The 17,269-nt window shown below is 36.4% G+C and overlaps 1 protein-coding gene across 5 annotated transcripts in view; it reads left to right on the top strand.

Moving 5' to 3' along the window:
• Window positions 1-534: 534 nt before the first annotated feature.
• Window positions 535-17,269, top strand: part of LOC306849233 (ALK and LTK ligand 1) — a 97,420-nt gene continuing 80,685 nt past the window's right edge. The window contains exons 1-6 of one of the 5 annotated variants that reach the window (XM_079384124.1): window positions 535-1,089; window positions 1,464-1,730; window positions 4,936-4,989; window positions 10,367-10,447; window positions 12,049-12,122; window positions 13,270-13,862. In XM_079384124.1, coding sequence (XP_079240250.1) covers window positions 1,475-1,730; window positions 4,936-4,989; window positions 10,367-10,447; window positions 12,049-12,113 — 456 coding nt within the window. In that variant the 5' untranslated portion in view covers window positions 535-1,089; window positions 1,464-1,474 and the 3' untranslated portion in view covers window positions 12,114-12,122; window positions 13,270-13,862. Of the gene's footprint in view, window positions 1,090-1,463; window positions 1,731-4,935; window positions 4,990-10,363; window positions 10,448-12,048; window positions 12,123-13,269; window positions 13,863-17,269 lie in introns of those variants that run through there. The other 4 variants (XM_079384121.1, XM_079384123.1, XM_079384125.1 and 1 more) reach the window with 4 other exon arrangements.

Raw genomic sequence — 17,269 nt, 5'->3', positions numbered from 1 at the left:
TATGTTTTCATAGTAAATAACTGCTGTTTATTATTGTTATTATATAAATATCGCCATCAATGCCACCATTCTTTAGAGAATTTCATTCTTAGAGTATTTTAGAATTTCAATTCCTAACATTTTTTAATTAGCCTATTTTTGTACTTTTTGTAGTTTCATTCAGATCTTCTCTCAAAAGTGGAAAATGTAATTACCATCACGCATAATTATCCACTTAACACTTAATATGAAACTTGAAGGCAGATTTCCAGGACATGACCCCTGCCGGAACTTCACAGACCCCCGGGGGGGAAACTCTGTCTACAGAGAAATATTAAGAAGCTTAAAGAAATAATCAAGGTTCGAGTGCTTTACGTATGGCGTGAGAAAAGGTTGAAATAATGTGATAATTTATAAAAAAAAATATTTAAATGCTCAATATTATTCCAATCAGACCATTGGTCTGTGTTTGCTTGTTATGGTATACAAAAGGTAAGAACCCTGGAATTTATGCGTTAAGCGTGTAATACCAGCACAAATCCAAGCGCAAACTTCAGTTGGGAGGTGGAAACAAGCGGGGCTTACCAGGATAGCGCGCTTATGTAGTCACAAGACCCGACCATCCATGAGCAAAAACACCCAGGCGTTATTTTCACAGCTCAGCTACGTTTAAGCAATTATATTTGGATATATGGATACTTGAGGTTCCCCATCATTTCCCTGGGGGGGACATGGCGCGATGGATATCTCCAAGAACATTTGCGCGTCCAGCTATGAATCTTTTAATAAACCGCAGAGAGGAGTTTTGTGACACTTTTTAAAGTTATTTGAACTTCTGTGATGCATTTGAAACGAAAGGAGGGGCGAATGTCAAAGGAACTGACCACGAGTTGAGGAAAAAAAAAAACCTAAGGGAAAGATGTCTACATTTGCCACCCACCCGAAATCGATTGTATTACATTCAAGAAGCTTCGCACTTGACGTATAAAAACAAGACGCATGTTCTCAAGAAAGACACGAGACAACAGGAACTGTTGGAAGATATATTTTTCTCTGACAACTTTGCGTGCACATCATTAGGGGTACAAGCACCTACCAATATATATTCGCGTAAGTTTCTATTTATGTTTGCTTATGTGAGTACATACTTTAGGATTGTAGTAGCTATATTATAGCCTAGTGAATTGATTAGTTCTCAGATTTCAAAAAGTTTAAACATGTACCACAACGAAGAATAGTTGGATTTGGGTGATTTCATGTACATATAGGTACCGTTGTATTAATTATTTATTTGGTTTCGCCTTTATTTGCAGAAAGTACAGAGTGTAAACAGGTCGAGAGTTTTAGGTAGGACTCGAATCTGGATGTAATATTTACTGCATAAACACAGGACCACTGCGCCACTGCTCTGACATCTGCGTATTTTACGCACGGTCAGGACGAGGATGTAATGACTATGTTTGCTTGTTTTGTTCGTTTATCAGGCTGGAAAGCCATGCGGGCTGAGAAGAGATGGCACATATTGTTGAGTATGATTATTTTGCTCATCACCTCCAGCCAATGCATGGACAGCAAGGAGGTAAAGGAGTCGGAAAGGAAAACTCTGCTTAATCTAATCCTGCAAGTGATCGAGGACAAGCCGGCGTCCAGACGCGTCACCAGTGGCCTCTACTCTGTATCTCAAGATGTGAAGTTTTCCTCTCGTGAAAAGACTGCACATTTGTCCAAACCGGACAACAGCAGACCAATAGGTAAGCTGATTTGAGATCAGGTGATGATACAAAAGTAATCCTGGGCATTAACTCCCTCCTGTTAGTGGGAGTTTTTTCGTGCATATCAACTGCACTTTTAATGCTTTAATCACTTAATGCATGGACAGCTGTTCATATTTTGACTTACCCTTGATTGAATTGCAAAGACAAAAAACATAACCTGTATTCTTTTAGTAATTTTGAAAAGTTCAGTTAAAAAAAAGAAAACTTGAAAGTGGATTAAGAGACACTCTTTTGATCTCCAGAGTGTAGTAAAATGAATGCTAATGGTCTTGTTAGACAGATCACATAATGCTAAAATCATCAGTGTATATCTAAGAACTGCTCAGAGACGATGCTGGTTGTCATGTAATGGTGTGTGCTGATGATCTGCACTTTGTGAGTAACAAAAGACATCACACACACAAAAAAAACATTGACTGAACAGCAAGAAATGATTCCCAATTGCATGTTTAGGCACAGACATTTCCATGTGCTTCACAAAAATAACATTTGAAATATGGCTTTTTAGAACTTTTTGATGTTGTGTGGTCTTTACTTATTTATAATTACTATACTGTTGTATTCCCCAACCCCCTAACATACGTGTTGCTTAACAAATGTGTAGTGCAGTCACTTTCTACCTCTGTATACCAACAAGAATGGATTGTAAAGAAAAGTGAGATGCCTGTCCATCTTTGTCAATTACTTTCTTGCTTTTTGAGACATCTTTAGTAGGAAAGACCCTCATAATAGAAAAGAGCCCCATCTACATTTGTAATTAACATGGTCATTGTCACAAGACCCTCCAGGATGGTCAGTTGTGAAAGTGTTTGAAACTAATAACTTCAGTCTCATCTTAATACAGCAAATATAGTAGAATTATATATACATTCCATTGAAATATCTTTTGCTGAAATTATTGAACATTGCTTGTGCCTTTAAATTGTACGTACTTAAGATTGTTCATGCTGGAAGAATAATACGTGCATATTGGTGTAATTTTCCAAAAAGCGTTGCCATTTGTGCTGAATTAAATATGTGTCATTCAACAGTAACTACAACTAATGTTCCATATCACATCTAGAAGCTGTTCAGTGTTGTGATGTGTTCAGAAGCATTTTAGCATTTCTGTTGCTCTTGGGAATAGTTTATTGTATTCAAAAACAGACAAAAACTTACGTGTTTTTTTCAGTGCTGTGATACCCCATTACGTAATTTAACCATAAAACAAATTTCATGAAATGTTGACAGTGCCAGTGCCAGTTTTCTGGTTGGGCTGATTCTATTTAAATTTCTTAGCCATAACAAAAGAAAAAAAACAAAACACTGATTGACATGTGTTGTTACACAGAATTCGTGTGCCAAAGAAAAATTACACCCATAAACATCTGCTATTGCTGATATGGATGACCTTTGAATGGGTTTATTGCCTTTAAAGTTTTGCAATGAGAATGATTTGAATCCAGTGAAAACATGCTAGTTTTGAGTTGATCATGGACCTTTATATAATCTAAAGTCAACACACTGTACTGTACTGAACCCTCCTGAATAGAACAGCCCATTAGTATAGGCATTTAGTCATCTTATGTAAGACTCAGGTGTGACAACATGCGTATAGACCTGGAATTATCTTGATAGGTGTTTGATAGTGCATCATCTATATGATTCTCTTAATAAAAATGGGAAAGAATGGCCCACAGTAGAAGGATCTGTGTAGACATCAAAAAGTTAGAAAGTCATTGTATTTTGAATGAAAGAGGAACTCATTCATAACACAGTGTTGGTTATCCTACATTCTGATGCAGGTTAAAATTAGCTGCTGCATGGATTTGTGGACCTGACATTGATAGGCATTACAACTTTGCATGCAATAATCTCCTTAGGCTGGAACTGACATGGTCTACATGTCGGGACGGTGTCCCAGGGTCGGGCAGGCCACAGATTGTACATAATTAGCAAGGACCCCAAGCCTCTATCAGATTTACTGAGCGCTGGATTATCAATCTGGTATTGCATTTTACATCTATGCTTTAAATGGCTGTCCGTCTTTCTTACGTCAAGCATGTAGTCTCCACAGTAAAACACATGGCGTATATGACTGTAATCGGTTATATCCAAATCTTACAATGGGAAGTTTTCCAAGAGGTTGTTGCATGTTTGTACACTGCAGGCATTTATGAGTTTAAGATCTGACAGACTGTTAACAGTATTTACAAGACTATTAACAAACTGTCTGTAAATTCATCATTAATTGTGGGCTAATGCAAACTTAAGTCATGTTTTCAGTTTTGCAAAAGCTTTGGGGAGGTTGTCAACAAAATAAATGGTTTATGAAGAATGTCTTTATTAAATAACAATAGAAGTCAGTGGTATGCCTCTATATAGATGGCTAAGTAAGCAGACTTACAAATGACTTCATGCCATGTGCTAGACAGTGTATTCAGTGACTAAACTAGACGCAAGCTGATGACATAATCATTCCCCAGCTAAATCACATGCATTAATGTACAGTAAATTACAGAGTAAATTGTTATACTGTACAAAGTTGACTCTTTGTGATGCTTCTTCTTTAATGCTCACAGAAATCTCAGTGTTTTATGTATCAGCAATACATTTCTGTTGGTGTTGTAGCTGCCACTTGACTTGAGACTTTGTGTTTTTGCATTCATTACCCAAGGGGATACTTGGGTCGTTTCAGTTTTGTTTTGTTATACATATAAAACAGACTTTAAAATTGCAATAGGCTGTCAAAAAATTACATTAATGAAACACAATTACTTATTATTTTTTTTTAATAATGTGTGCATTTTGATTGGGATGACACAAATTATAGTGGAATATCTGATAATATATCCAGACAGAGACAGATTTCTCCACAAAAGTAGAATGCTCTTTCCCATTTTCATCCATCCAGCCAACCTCAAGCTAAATGCAATAACAGCTTCTATGTTTCTCAAATTGCTTTAGTTTGAGAGGAAGCTACTTGGTGAGTCTGTTTTGTACACCCATAGTACTGATTGCTTATTTCAGTTTATTTAAGAATGGTCAAGTTGCTAATTAATATCCAGCATTATATGAGTTAAAAGAACTCCTTTCTGGTTTGGTATTGATGAAGGGGTATATTTACTAGCTTTGAGTCTTATTAATTAGGCTGGGGTGGTGGCAAAAACATTAACACTGTCTTTTTGTCTTTTTGTTTCAGAGGTTGTCCCAAGAGAAATAAGCATGAAAGACAGATTTATAGAACATTTTACAGGTAAAGAAAAACCCATTTCAATATGTTTAATCTTTCTTGTAGTATTAAATATTTCAAGCAGCCCTCTAGATGAGGTCTAGATGTGTGGCTATGTATTCTATGTTCAGAATAGCGTACTAACATATGTTAGTATACAGTGCATGTATACAATATGTACAGTATACAGTGCATGCACAGTGTGTGGATTTTCTTTTTCTTATGACCTGCTACATTTGCCACATGTTTACTTTATCGAATATTGTATTCTACAATATAGTGCTTTCAACCTGACCTTCCATTTCCAGTGTCAGGAGTGAAACAGAAGTAATATCTATTTCTTGATTCATTTAATTTGACTGCCAAAAATAAAAGACATTTTTATACAAAACTGGGTTACGAAAAAGATAATAACGAGACACCCTTCACTGACTCACATGCAGTGTTAGGTCATGTGACAAATGTAGCATTCTGTTTAAAATGATGATTGTGGAATAACACCAACTGTTTCACTATTTTTAAAAACAGTATATAGGCTTACTGTGCAGTTAGCCATTCTGAATACATCCTCTGTTTTCATTCTCATTATAGGCATAATCTGAAATCTGTCTCATTAGAAATTAGCTGTTTTCAGCCTGTAAAACATAAGGCCAGTCAAATAAATTAAACCTACAGGCCTTTCCACACTGAGCGCGATGCGAAAAAGCGAGGCGAATCGCCGACGAACGTTGCTTTCACACCGAGCGCGAAACGAATGTTCGCCATCTGCGAATTCACGCCTTCACACTAGGGGGCGCCGACCAACGATGTATTTTTCCTCAGATATGTGTCTCGTATATGGATTTAACATCTAAATTAAGATAAACAAAGTTTGGTTCTACACCAGAAACACAAACTATCTATATTGCTTACAAGAATAGGCTACATCCTAAAATATAATTAGGAGTACAATTAGCATCAAGCTACACTTGAAAATTTATTTAATTATTAATACTTGCTTACCCACTTTAAACCATCATTGAGTGCTTGTATTAACTTCCGATTGTGATTTATAGTTGATTTTGATTCTATAATAAACAGACACATGCACTCTTTGTATGTTTAATAACGCTACACTTGTCAAAAACATCATTGATTGCTATAAAAAATACCAATGGTTAGAGAGTCGGACTCGTAATCCAAAGGTTGCGGGTTCGAGTCTCGGGATTGTAGGTGGGGGGAGTGAATGTCCAGCGCTCTCTCCACCCTCAATACCACGACTGAGGTGCCCTTGAGCAAGGCACCGAACCCCCAACTGCTCCCCGGGCGCCGCAGCATAAATGGCTGCCCAATGCTCCGGGTGTGTGTTCACGGTGTGTGTGTGTTCACTGCTGTGTGTGTGCACGTTGGATGGGTTAAATGCAGAGCACGAATTCCGAGTATGGGGCACCATACTTGGCCGTATGTCACTTCACTAACACTTCACTAACACTAATATGAGCTGCATACAAAACACATACAGAAAATATACCCCCGGTTTCACAGACAAGGCTTAAACCTAGTCCCAGACTAAAATGTAAATCTGATGTGTTTCAACTGAAAGAAACTTGCACTGACTGATCTTAAATTATATCAGTGCCTTTGTTTTGTCTCAAAAAGCACACCAGTAATGTTTTTTTCTAAGGACATTTATAAAAATTACTTAAAATGTCCTAATTGAACTTTGGCCTAATCCTGGTTTAGTCTAAGCCCTGTCTGTGAAACCGGGCCATATTGTCATAATCATGTCTATTTGCTTTCATATTTCATGTGTAGAAAAATATTTCACTCTATTTTTTTTTTTTAAATATGGAAGATCTAGAGAGTGAACGCGCTCTGACTCATAACACTCACGGAATAAAACGGCCTGTGAAAAAGCGTGGAAAAGCTAAACGAATTTCGCACGCGATGACGCGCTGGACTAAAACAACAGCTTCCTATGGATGCTTCCACATAGACCACGAACATTCACGCTCCGAAAATGCGAAAGTTTTTTTTTCGTCCAGTCCAACAAATCTTTTGAGCTTTGCAAAGCGAAAACACGGGCCGTCCAATAAGATTTGAGCATTACATCACATGACCAGAGCAACTGCTATTACCAAAAAGGTCGACGCGGTGGCGCTAAAAGCCCAGAAGACTGTATTGAGCACGAGCGTAAAAACATCGAAGTAGAGGACTTTTTTCCGTAAGAGAGTAAATGCTGAGTTCTTGTTATTGTTGGTATTTAAGAACAGACTATTCTCACCTGTTCTTTATACAGAATAACATATTAATTCTCCACTGAATTATGTGATCTGAAGAGCACCGTCCATTTTCTTCCACGAGCGCGAGTGTTTATGAGTCAAAGCTTGTTCATTCTAGACCTGTCAATCATGAAATCATATCTCTTGCCCTTCCGTATATAAAAAAAGAGAGAAATATTTTTCTACTCATGAAATATGAAAGCAAATAGACCTATAATTGAGAAGATAGTTTTTTTGTTTTTATGCAGCTCGTGGTATTTATTTTAACAATAAAGGATGTTTATGACACATGACAAGCTATCAGTCCATTATAAAACATGCAAAGAGTGCATGTCTGCCTATTATAGAATCAAAATCCATTTTAGATCACAATCGGAAGTTATTACAAGCACTCGATGATGATTTAAAGTGGGTTTTGAGGAAAAACGTTAATAATTACATACATTTTCAATGTAGCTTGATGCTAATTGTACCTTTAATTATTTCAGATGTATTCTTGTATGCATTATGGATATTTTGTGTTTCTGATTAAGAAACACAAGTTATTTATCTTAATTAAATGCTGTATATTGAGCAGCAGACGATGTAAACCACACGAGATGCATACGCTACATGAAGTGGAAGCTCGCATCAAGTTCAAGACACTGATGCTTGCATACAGAACTACCACAGGCTCAGCACCCTCCTACTTCCACTCACTATTACGAACCTACATCCCCTCCAGAAGTCTGAGATCTGCTAGTGAGCGACGCCTTGTGGTACCATCACAGAGAGGCTCAAAATCACTCTCCAGAACATTCTCGTTCACCATTCCTGGCTGGTGGAATAATCTTCCCACCCCTATCCGGAACGCCGGATCCCTGTCAATCTTCAAGCAACAACTGAAAACTCATCTCTTTCGGCAGTACTTGACTTCATCCTAAACTCAAAAAAATAAAAAATAAAAAACAACCTCTTTTCCCTCTATCTTTCTCTCCCCTTACTAGCTTGTACTTATTTGAACAATGACTGAGACTTGGTGTTACGAGCACTTCCTCTGTCTGATTGCCTCTTCAAGATGAATCGTTTTTTGTATTCCCCAATTGTAAGTCGCTTTGGATAAAATGACTAAATGTAAATGTAAATGTAAGAAAAAGTGCATTGTTGGTTGGCGCCCCCTAGTGTGAAGGCGTGAATTAGCAGAAGGCGAACATTCGTTTCGCACTCTGTGTGAAAGCAACATTCGCGGGCGATTCACCTTGCTTTTTCGCATCGCGCTCAGTGTGGAAAGGCCTTAAAGAATCATTAAGTCTCTGCCCTTATTTATGCGCATGTGCTAATTCTCCTTCTGGGTTTCTGCACAAGTGAAAAAGTTACAGCAACTTTATCATTTCCTTTGTACAAGTTTGTGAGATTAGACTTAATGCTTAAGCAGACATTTTGAATTAAAAACTTAATGATTTCATTCACCAGAGTAATTAGCCTACACACGTGGTCAGAATTGTTGGTACCCTTGGTAAGTATGATCAAAGAAAGCTGTGAAAATAAATATACATTGTTAATCCTTTTGATCTTTTATTTTTAAAAATCACAAAAATATAAGCTTTCATTGGAGAATAAGAATTTAAAATGGGGGGAAATATCATTATGAATTTTTTTTTGTTGTTGTTTTGTTTTTCTCAAATACATGTTGGACTATTACTGGTACCCCTTGAAATTCTTATGAGTAAAATATATCTGAAATATATTCCCATTCATATTCACAATTTTGAGCACACCAGCGTGATCATGAACATGACATTATCCAGCTATGGCTTCCTGTTTCACAGAAATATAAATAGGAGGGAAAACACACTCCAAATTCCCTTAATCATCCATCACAATGAGAAAAACCAAAGAATATATGTCTGATGTGCAGCAAAAGATAATTGAGCTTCACAAATTAGAAAGTGGCTTTAAGAAAAGAGCTAGAACAGTGAAAATTCCCATTTCCCCCGTCAGGGCAATTATTAAGAATTTCCAATCAACAGAAAATGTTACGAAACTGTCTGGAAGAGGACATGTGTCTATATCGTCCTAATGCATGGTGAGGAGGAGAGTTTGAGTGGCTAAAGACTCTCCAAGGACCACAGCTGGAGAATTACAGAAAAAGGTTGAGTTTCGGGGTCAGAAAACCTTTAAAAAAAAAAATCAAACAGCACCTACATCACCACATGTTGTTTGGGAGGGCTTCAAGAAAAAAATCAAGAAAATGCTTTCACCGAAAAACAATCTTCAACATATTCAGTTATCAGACACGACTGGAACTTCAAATGGGACTGGCTTCTATGGTCAGATGAAACTAAAAAATTAGCTTTTTAGCAGCAAACACTCAAGATGGGTTTGGTGAACACAAGGATAAAAAGTACCCCATGTGTACAATGAAATATACAGCTGTATTATTTATGTTGTGGACCTATATTTCTGTTGGAGGTCCTGGACATCTTGTTTAGACACATGGCATCACTGATTCTACCAAATACCAACAGATAAAAAATCAATAAATGACTGACTCTGTTAGAAAATCTTATAATGGACCATATTTGGTTCTTCAAAGCATATACAGTAATCCAAAAACAAATATTAAAAACAACATAAAAATGGGTCACAGAGCACAAAACTACGCTTCTGCTATGGCCATTTCAGTTCCCTGACCTGCACCCTGTAGAAAATGAGTGTGGTGAACTGAAGAGAAGAAGCACCATCATGGAGCTGGGAATCTGAAGGATCTGGAGAGATTCTGGATGAAGGAATGGTCTCTGATCGCTTGTCAGGTGTTCTCTAACCTCATCAGACATTCTAGGAGAAAACGCCTATACTATTTTGGCAAATGGAGGTTTCAAAATGTTTTGAATAAAAGGGTACCGTTAATTGTGTCCAATGCGTATTAGAGAAAAACATTTATTTCATAATGATATTTCCCCCCATTTTAAATTCTTATTCTCCGATGAAAGGTTAGATTTTTGTGAATGTTTTACATAATAGATCAAAAGGATTAACAATGCAAATTTATTTCCACAGCCTTCTTTGAACATATTTACCAAGGGTACCAACAATTCGGACCACGTTTGTAATCTATAAAACGCTCATTTCATGATTGAAACCTTTTTTGTTTCAAGCAGGACCAGTCAAGTTTCCATCTGAATGCAGGACACATTTCCATAGAATTTATCATAATACAAGGGATTGTTCCAGACCTTCATGTACGTATACATTTACCTTTAACTAAGAAATAATTCACCCAAAAATGAACATTTTCACCATTTACTCATTTACCTTAATGTCATATCTCATATATTTTTAAAAATGTTTCTATGTTTCTTTGTCCATATAATGAAATTAAACGGGGTCCAATGTTGTTTGTACCCCAACGTTCTTCAGATATTTTTGTTTTTATGTATCTTGTGAATAAACGATGACAGAATCTTCTTTTTGGGGTGAACTACCACTTTAAAGACATAATATGTTTCCCTGTAGTTTCAAATTAGAATTATGTTATGATCGTAATTGATTTTTGTATTATGCTGCTTATATGTTTGTGCTTGTTTATTTTGTAGAGACTTTAGAAATGCTGTCTATGCTTCTATTTTTCTGAAGTAAAAAAAAAAAGTTTTGACAGGGCGTTACACCGCAATGAAAATGCTCCTCCACCCTTAGTCCTCATGGACTTCATAGTGTTCAGGAGAGGTTTAGAGTTTTCCATTAAATAACGCTCATCTAATGGCGCTGCTGAAGTGTACTCTGTATAGAGAGCATAAATGTCAAAATGAATCAAGTCTCCTTTTCTTCGATTGTACTACATTTTATATTTCACAAAATAAAAGACAAACTAGCTTCCCACAGTGATGATCAGATTTTGGGTCACAGCAGATGCCTGTTTCCTCTAGACATTGGCCGTTTTTTGTTTTGTTTTATTTTTCTTGAGTAAAAACACTTGTGTGTTAGTGGCCAGCGATGTTTTGTGAACTTGCTTCACGACCCTCCTCTGTGGTTCTCAGTTGAGAAGGAAGAATTGTGAAATTTAACCTTAGAAACGGTGGATATTTCTCTTCTAAATCAGGATCTATGAATCATTGCCAGTAGTAGTACAGAAAGTGCAGCATGCATATGACGAAGAGATATTATTTTGCACGGTGGGCTTTGTAAACATGCAAATCCGACCGGCTGTATGTGAGTATTTGGCAGCCACAAGGAACGCTGGGAATTACAAACGCATAATAATTCATACGTAAATCAGAGTTTCTGTCTTCCAGAGCATTTTTATGACATAAATGCTCCCTAAACTGTAGTAAACTTAACACAAGATACGTTTTCATGTATGGTAACGGTGTATCCAAAGCCATTCCACGCCGTATAATTTCAAGATACTTTGTAGTGTTTGAGTTCTGCTTTGACAATGTCACTTTTAAACGGGAGGGAGGGAAACGTGGCAGTACCTTGAGAGAAAACGATGGCAATGGTGCTTGGAACAGGTCAGCAATGGGATATTCAGACTTCACAAACACCATTAAGGGTGGAAGCATGTGGTGCTTGAACCCACACAGTCATTTTAAGCCATCAAGTACATTACTGGGGCAGAGATGAAGCTATTTACAGGGATCCATCTAACCCTTAGCCATGTTCGTACTCTATACGTCACCCCGTGATGGCATGAGAGCTCCACTTAAAACTAAATTTCATCAGTGCGTTTGAAGTGGTGACGTGTGCTTCATGTCACACAGCACAAGCCAGAGTGTCAGTGTCTGTTTAACATTGTGAAAGCGAGAATTCCTTGTTTTCATTTCTTTTGTCTTGTCCCCAACAGATTATAAAAGATGTGCACGATTGCTAACAAGGCTAGCCATGAGTCCCCTTTGCACACAATCATAGAAACCGCATGTAAGTACAAAGCTGTTTAACACATGTAAATTTAAGTGTATAAACTATTATTTGTATATTTATTATGTGTTTGTGTGTATTTATTATTGTCTGAAACAAGAAAACTGCAAGATTTGTAACATGATACCCAAGCCTGCTCCCGGTTACTGTTGGGAAAGCTTTGCTTGTTTCTTTAACTGAAACCTTAGAAGAAACATTGAGTAAGATATAATGTCAGTTTAATCATGGCCATCTGGTACATTCTGAGGCATGCAGTTAATGCACGGTTCACACAGGCAGAATAGAACTTCCAGAGAGTCACATTTAAATTCCATTTCTAAATTTGCATTGTAACACGCGTGCAACTAGGAACTAATCACTTTGAATTATCCACAAAGGGATGTAACAAATTCTCTCAAAAGTTTGTGTTCTTGCAATTAAAATTTAAATGTATTATGCCTTAAAGAAACTGATTTTGACTTCAGATTTATGTATGCAGTGCACAAGCTTGGATCTAGCAGACTTTTCCTGTCCTGTGTTGTTTTTCCTTTTTGCCAAGTTGCAGTTGCTTAATGCATTTTTATTTTTCCTGATAGTTCAAATAATTGTATATTATATTGTGTAATAAAGTGATTAAATAACAATATTGGCAAGTCAATCAGAGCTCATGTCAAAGAATCAAACATTATGCATTTAATAACATATTCAAAATAGTTCACCACCAAACTGTGATGCTGGAATCAGTCTGTGCTGTGACATCATCAGCTGGAATGAGACATTCAAAGAACCTGTTAGTGAAAGGTGAAAGAATCCATTACCAATCTGAATGTCAAATGATGGGGCTTGTGAATTATGGTGGTTTTATTAGGTTATGATTACTCTTGCTCAGACTGGTTTTCCTCTGAATCAATTAGAAATGGTTAAATTGCCTTTTGTGATGTGAATAAGTGATTTCCATCGAAGTGGAAAGAAATTCAATCAAGTCTAAAGTTCATTGTTTCTGTGTATGACAGGTTGAGCTGGTTGAGGAACTTAATTTCGTACGCTGTCTTCCTCATACTTTTCTCTAACTGTAACCGAATCCTAAAAGTATTGATTTAAAATATAAAGGAAACTTTAATATGATTAAATATTAACATAATTCTGTTCAATTATGTATGTGTTGCAGGTCCTGAGAATATAAACGAAGAAACTCTAGAGATGTTGGAGTGAATTATTTTTTCCAAGGAAGTGCCTTCAAATCACTGCAGTTAACTGTCATTGTTTTCATTTATGTCATTTCCAAGTAGAATTGTTCTATAATAATAATACAATATTGTTTTTTTGTTTGCTTTTTTTATCACAATTTATGTTTGTTTTAAAATGCTCTTATAATATAGTTTTGTTTAATTGCTTTGCTTTTTATATTATGAGTTTTAAAGAAAGTATTATTTATCTTTGCAGCCAATTATTTATTTAAATGATATGTAAATATTCTGTCCTGATTACATTTGAATATATATCTCATTAAGCCACCATTACTCTTAAAGATATTTCTGTTCCAAATATATTATTTCAAATCTAAATATTTTATTTCATTCCTTACACTTTAAAAAAAGATTGTGTAGAAAGTTTCTTACCATGCTGTCATTTCCATGATATCTACCATTGGCACTTATTGAAATTCAAATGATGAATTATTTCCAATTATAAAAAAACATTGTTTGATAACAATGGTAATATTGCACTGATGCTTTGAAAGAATAAAAATATTCAAGCACAATACTTGATTTCCTGTTTTTTTGTTGTTGTTTTTTTCCTTTTTATGAATTCAAATTTTATTAAAATAGTCTATTCATTCTAAAACTGTTTGATCTGATTATATATTTCTCTAAAGAATTCCTGTGGCTGATAAAAAATGACTAGAGCATGAAAACATCATATTTTGGGTTTCTTTTAGCTTATTTTGTTGGATGATTGATTGGAATATGGGTTATCAACTATTATGAAATCCGCTCCATTCCAGTTACTGAGCAGATTTCATAATAGTTGACAACCCATTTCTTCTGTATCAGGGGGAACATAAGATCATAAATCGCTCACAATATCACATTCATATATCCCATGCAACGGTGGGCACCAAGTCTCTGTCACCCTTAAATGTCTTGTTTGACTTAATTGCTTACTTGTATAATACTTCTTTATATGTGCTGTCATGCAATTTGATTTGCACCTTTATTTTTACTTTCTGTATGTATTTATTTTTAGAGTAGATATCAGTTTGGAGTCATAGTTCTGTAATTGTTTATCAGAATTTCGAAAGCTGCTTATCTTAACTTTGTCTTGGATTACAGTAATTTATCTGTTTGTTTTCAACAGCTTTGCAGATAAAACATCGCTACATTGTGTCTTTTTTAGCACTGGAGTAAGACTCTGTATGAGAAAGTCTTTTAAAAAAACACACAAACAAGAGTGGTCCCTTTCACATGAGCAAATAAACAGAGAATATTCACTCTTGGAGATCCTGTACTCATATAACAAATGACAAACAATTGGTCTTCCCCTTCTGTTGGTTTTACTAAAACGATGCAAATTAGATACTTTTGAGATCCACTAAAACTGTGGCTTTATCTATATCTCCATCGTGATCAAATATTTCCCTGATCTGATGATGGTTATTAGCACAAACATGAAATGTGGCCCGGAGCTGTGTTTAATTGTTGTTTAGAGTGACATAAACATATTAAAGCGGCCACTTGAAAGCTGTGCCAGAACTCACAGTGCTACAAGTTCTCACGCCAGAATGTCTCTGAAAACTTATCAAAAGAATTAGTATGGCAAATGCATAACAGGATCTTGCTTATCAGACATATTTGTCTTTCATACTGTCTAAAAGGGTCATATCATGCATTTTCTCCTCCATCGGGTTCATAACACTACTGTTTTTTTTTTGTTTTTTTTTTGTTTTTAATGAAAATTTTCCACTCTTTCTCTGACCCTAGAATGACGTAAAACTGAGACATTTTTATATTACTTTGCTGGCTGCTGTGCCTTTAAGACTCCTATGTAAACACTACTTTGCATGTGCAATGAGTGAAAGCAGACGTCATTGACGTGTAATGTGCATTTTCAAATGTATTCAAATCTAGATGACGTCAGAAAGTTTTTTTGCAGATTAGTAGGCCATCAATAAATTTTGGAAGGAAGCTTTTAAATAGCAATCAAAAGATTAGCTTGGTTCTTCATGATATGACCCCTTTTAAGTGTTCTTAATAAAGCAAAACCCTCTCCACAGATTTTGATGAATGTGAACTCATGCCACCAGCGTTCTGTCAAAAAATGGGATTCTCGCTCCAGCGCTCCTCAGTGAAAATCTGGGAAAGTAATACCGGGAAATCATTTTCCTTCACCATTCATCATTTTTATCTCGTGTGACATGGTTTGAGTGGTTTTTAGAGCCTTCTATGAAATAGCAGTTGGCTTTACTGCTCTTCTAGAGGGAATATTAATCCTCAGACACAGTTAAATGTCTGGCAACAAACAATTCAACCACTATTTAAAAAACATCTTTAAATGCATCCCTCGCTAATTGGTGACGGCTTGCGTCGTAATTAAGACTCTGTCTGAAAGCATCAATACATCACTTCAGACTGAGATTATTGCGGAGTCAAAATGGCAGGTATCTTCGACTTTCACAAACAGTCTAATTTGATTCCGACGCTATAAATAAGGTGGATCCACCGGGGCCGTTACAGAGCCTTCTTCTCATCAGGTGGGCATAAACAATCTATCGTGATATCACTTATCACAAAGACAAACAGCGGAGATTAAAGAACGAGACAGAAGACGCACAAGGGAGGATATGTGGGAGGGTTCTAACACAATTACACCCAAACACACAATCCTCCAGTTACCGGCAAGCTGTCCGGAGATAAGTCTAACAAAGGCATTCAGAGTTCTTCATCATTGAACCGAAGAGCCCCGGCTCCATTCATGAAGTGATGAATTGGAGAGAATTTTTGTCCAATTTTCGCTGGTCATGATTCTTGACCGCATCCTCAGTGACTCACCAGAGAGTGATGTGGACGTGTCTATTAAAGTAAACCTATTGACTTCACAGATTCGTGTGTGTGTAAATCTATACTTCATGTGATTCATATTCACACACTAAAATAATTATAATGTATTTAAAATGTGACTGATTCAAAGTTCGGGGCTGAACATACTGCATTTACATGCAAACATGTTCATAAGTGTGTAAGGCACTTTCCACGAAAACGATGTAGGCTATGGCCTAAAATAGGACTTTTTAAAAATGAAGTACTTTATCTTTTCCTGAAAATCAGTCGATTTTCTGATTTTCAGAAAAAGGGGAAGTCGTGGCCTAATGGTTAGAGAGTCGGACTTGTAATCCGAAGGTTGCGGGTTCGAGTCTCCGGCCGGCAGGAATTGTAGGTGGGGGGAGTGAATGTCCAGCGCTCTCTCCACCCTCAATACCACGACTGAGGTGCCCTTGAGCAAGGCACCGAACCCCCAACTGCTCCCCGGGCGCCGCAGCATAAATGGCTGCCCACTGCTCCGGGTGTATGTTCACGGTGTGTGTGTGTGTTCACTGCTGTGTGTGTTCACGTTGGATGGGTTAAATGCAGAGCACGAATTCCGAGTATGGGTCACCATACTTGGAAGTATGTCACTTCACTTCACTTCAGTGAAAAATGATGCTTAACCTTCAGAAAATGTCAAACTAAATATGTGAGTGTTTATTTTCTACTAATAGGCCTACTTTGGGTTTTAATATAGGCTACCAGACAGAATAGGCTATATCAAAAATTTAGGTGATATATTTCCAATAAATAAATAAAAAAGTATCAATAATGGTTAATCTTGGTGAATGCAATCATTTCATTGCAATATTTTAATATTTTTCATGGATAGATAGATAGATAGATAGATAGATAGATAGATAGATAGATAGATAGATAGATAGATAGATAGATAGATATGAAACAAATGCTTTGCTTTTGAACTTTCAATTGATAAAAGGATCCTGAAAAAGTCTCACAGTTTCCAAAAATAAATAAATAAATAATTTCTTAAAGATCATGTGACAGTGGAGTAATGGCTGCTGAATATTCAGCTATGCCATCACAGAAGTAAATTACATTTTTTAACACATTTATTTTAAAATG

The sequence above is a fragment of the Barbus barbus genome (genome assembly GCF_936440315.1).
Source record: "Barbus barbus genome assembly, chromosome: 29".
In the NCBI taxonomy this organism is placed as follows: Eukaryota; Metazoa; Chordata; class Actinopteri; order Cypriniformes; family Cyprinidae; genus Barbus; species Barbus barbus.
This window is presented reverse-complemented; position numbering and strand designations above follow the sequence as displayed.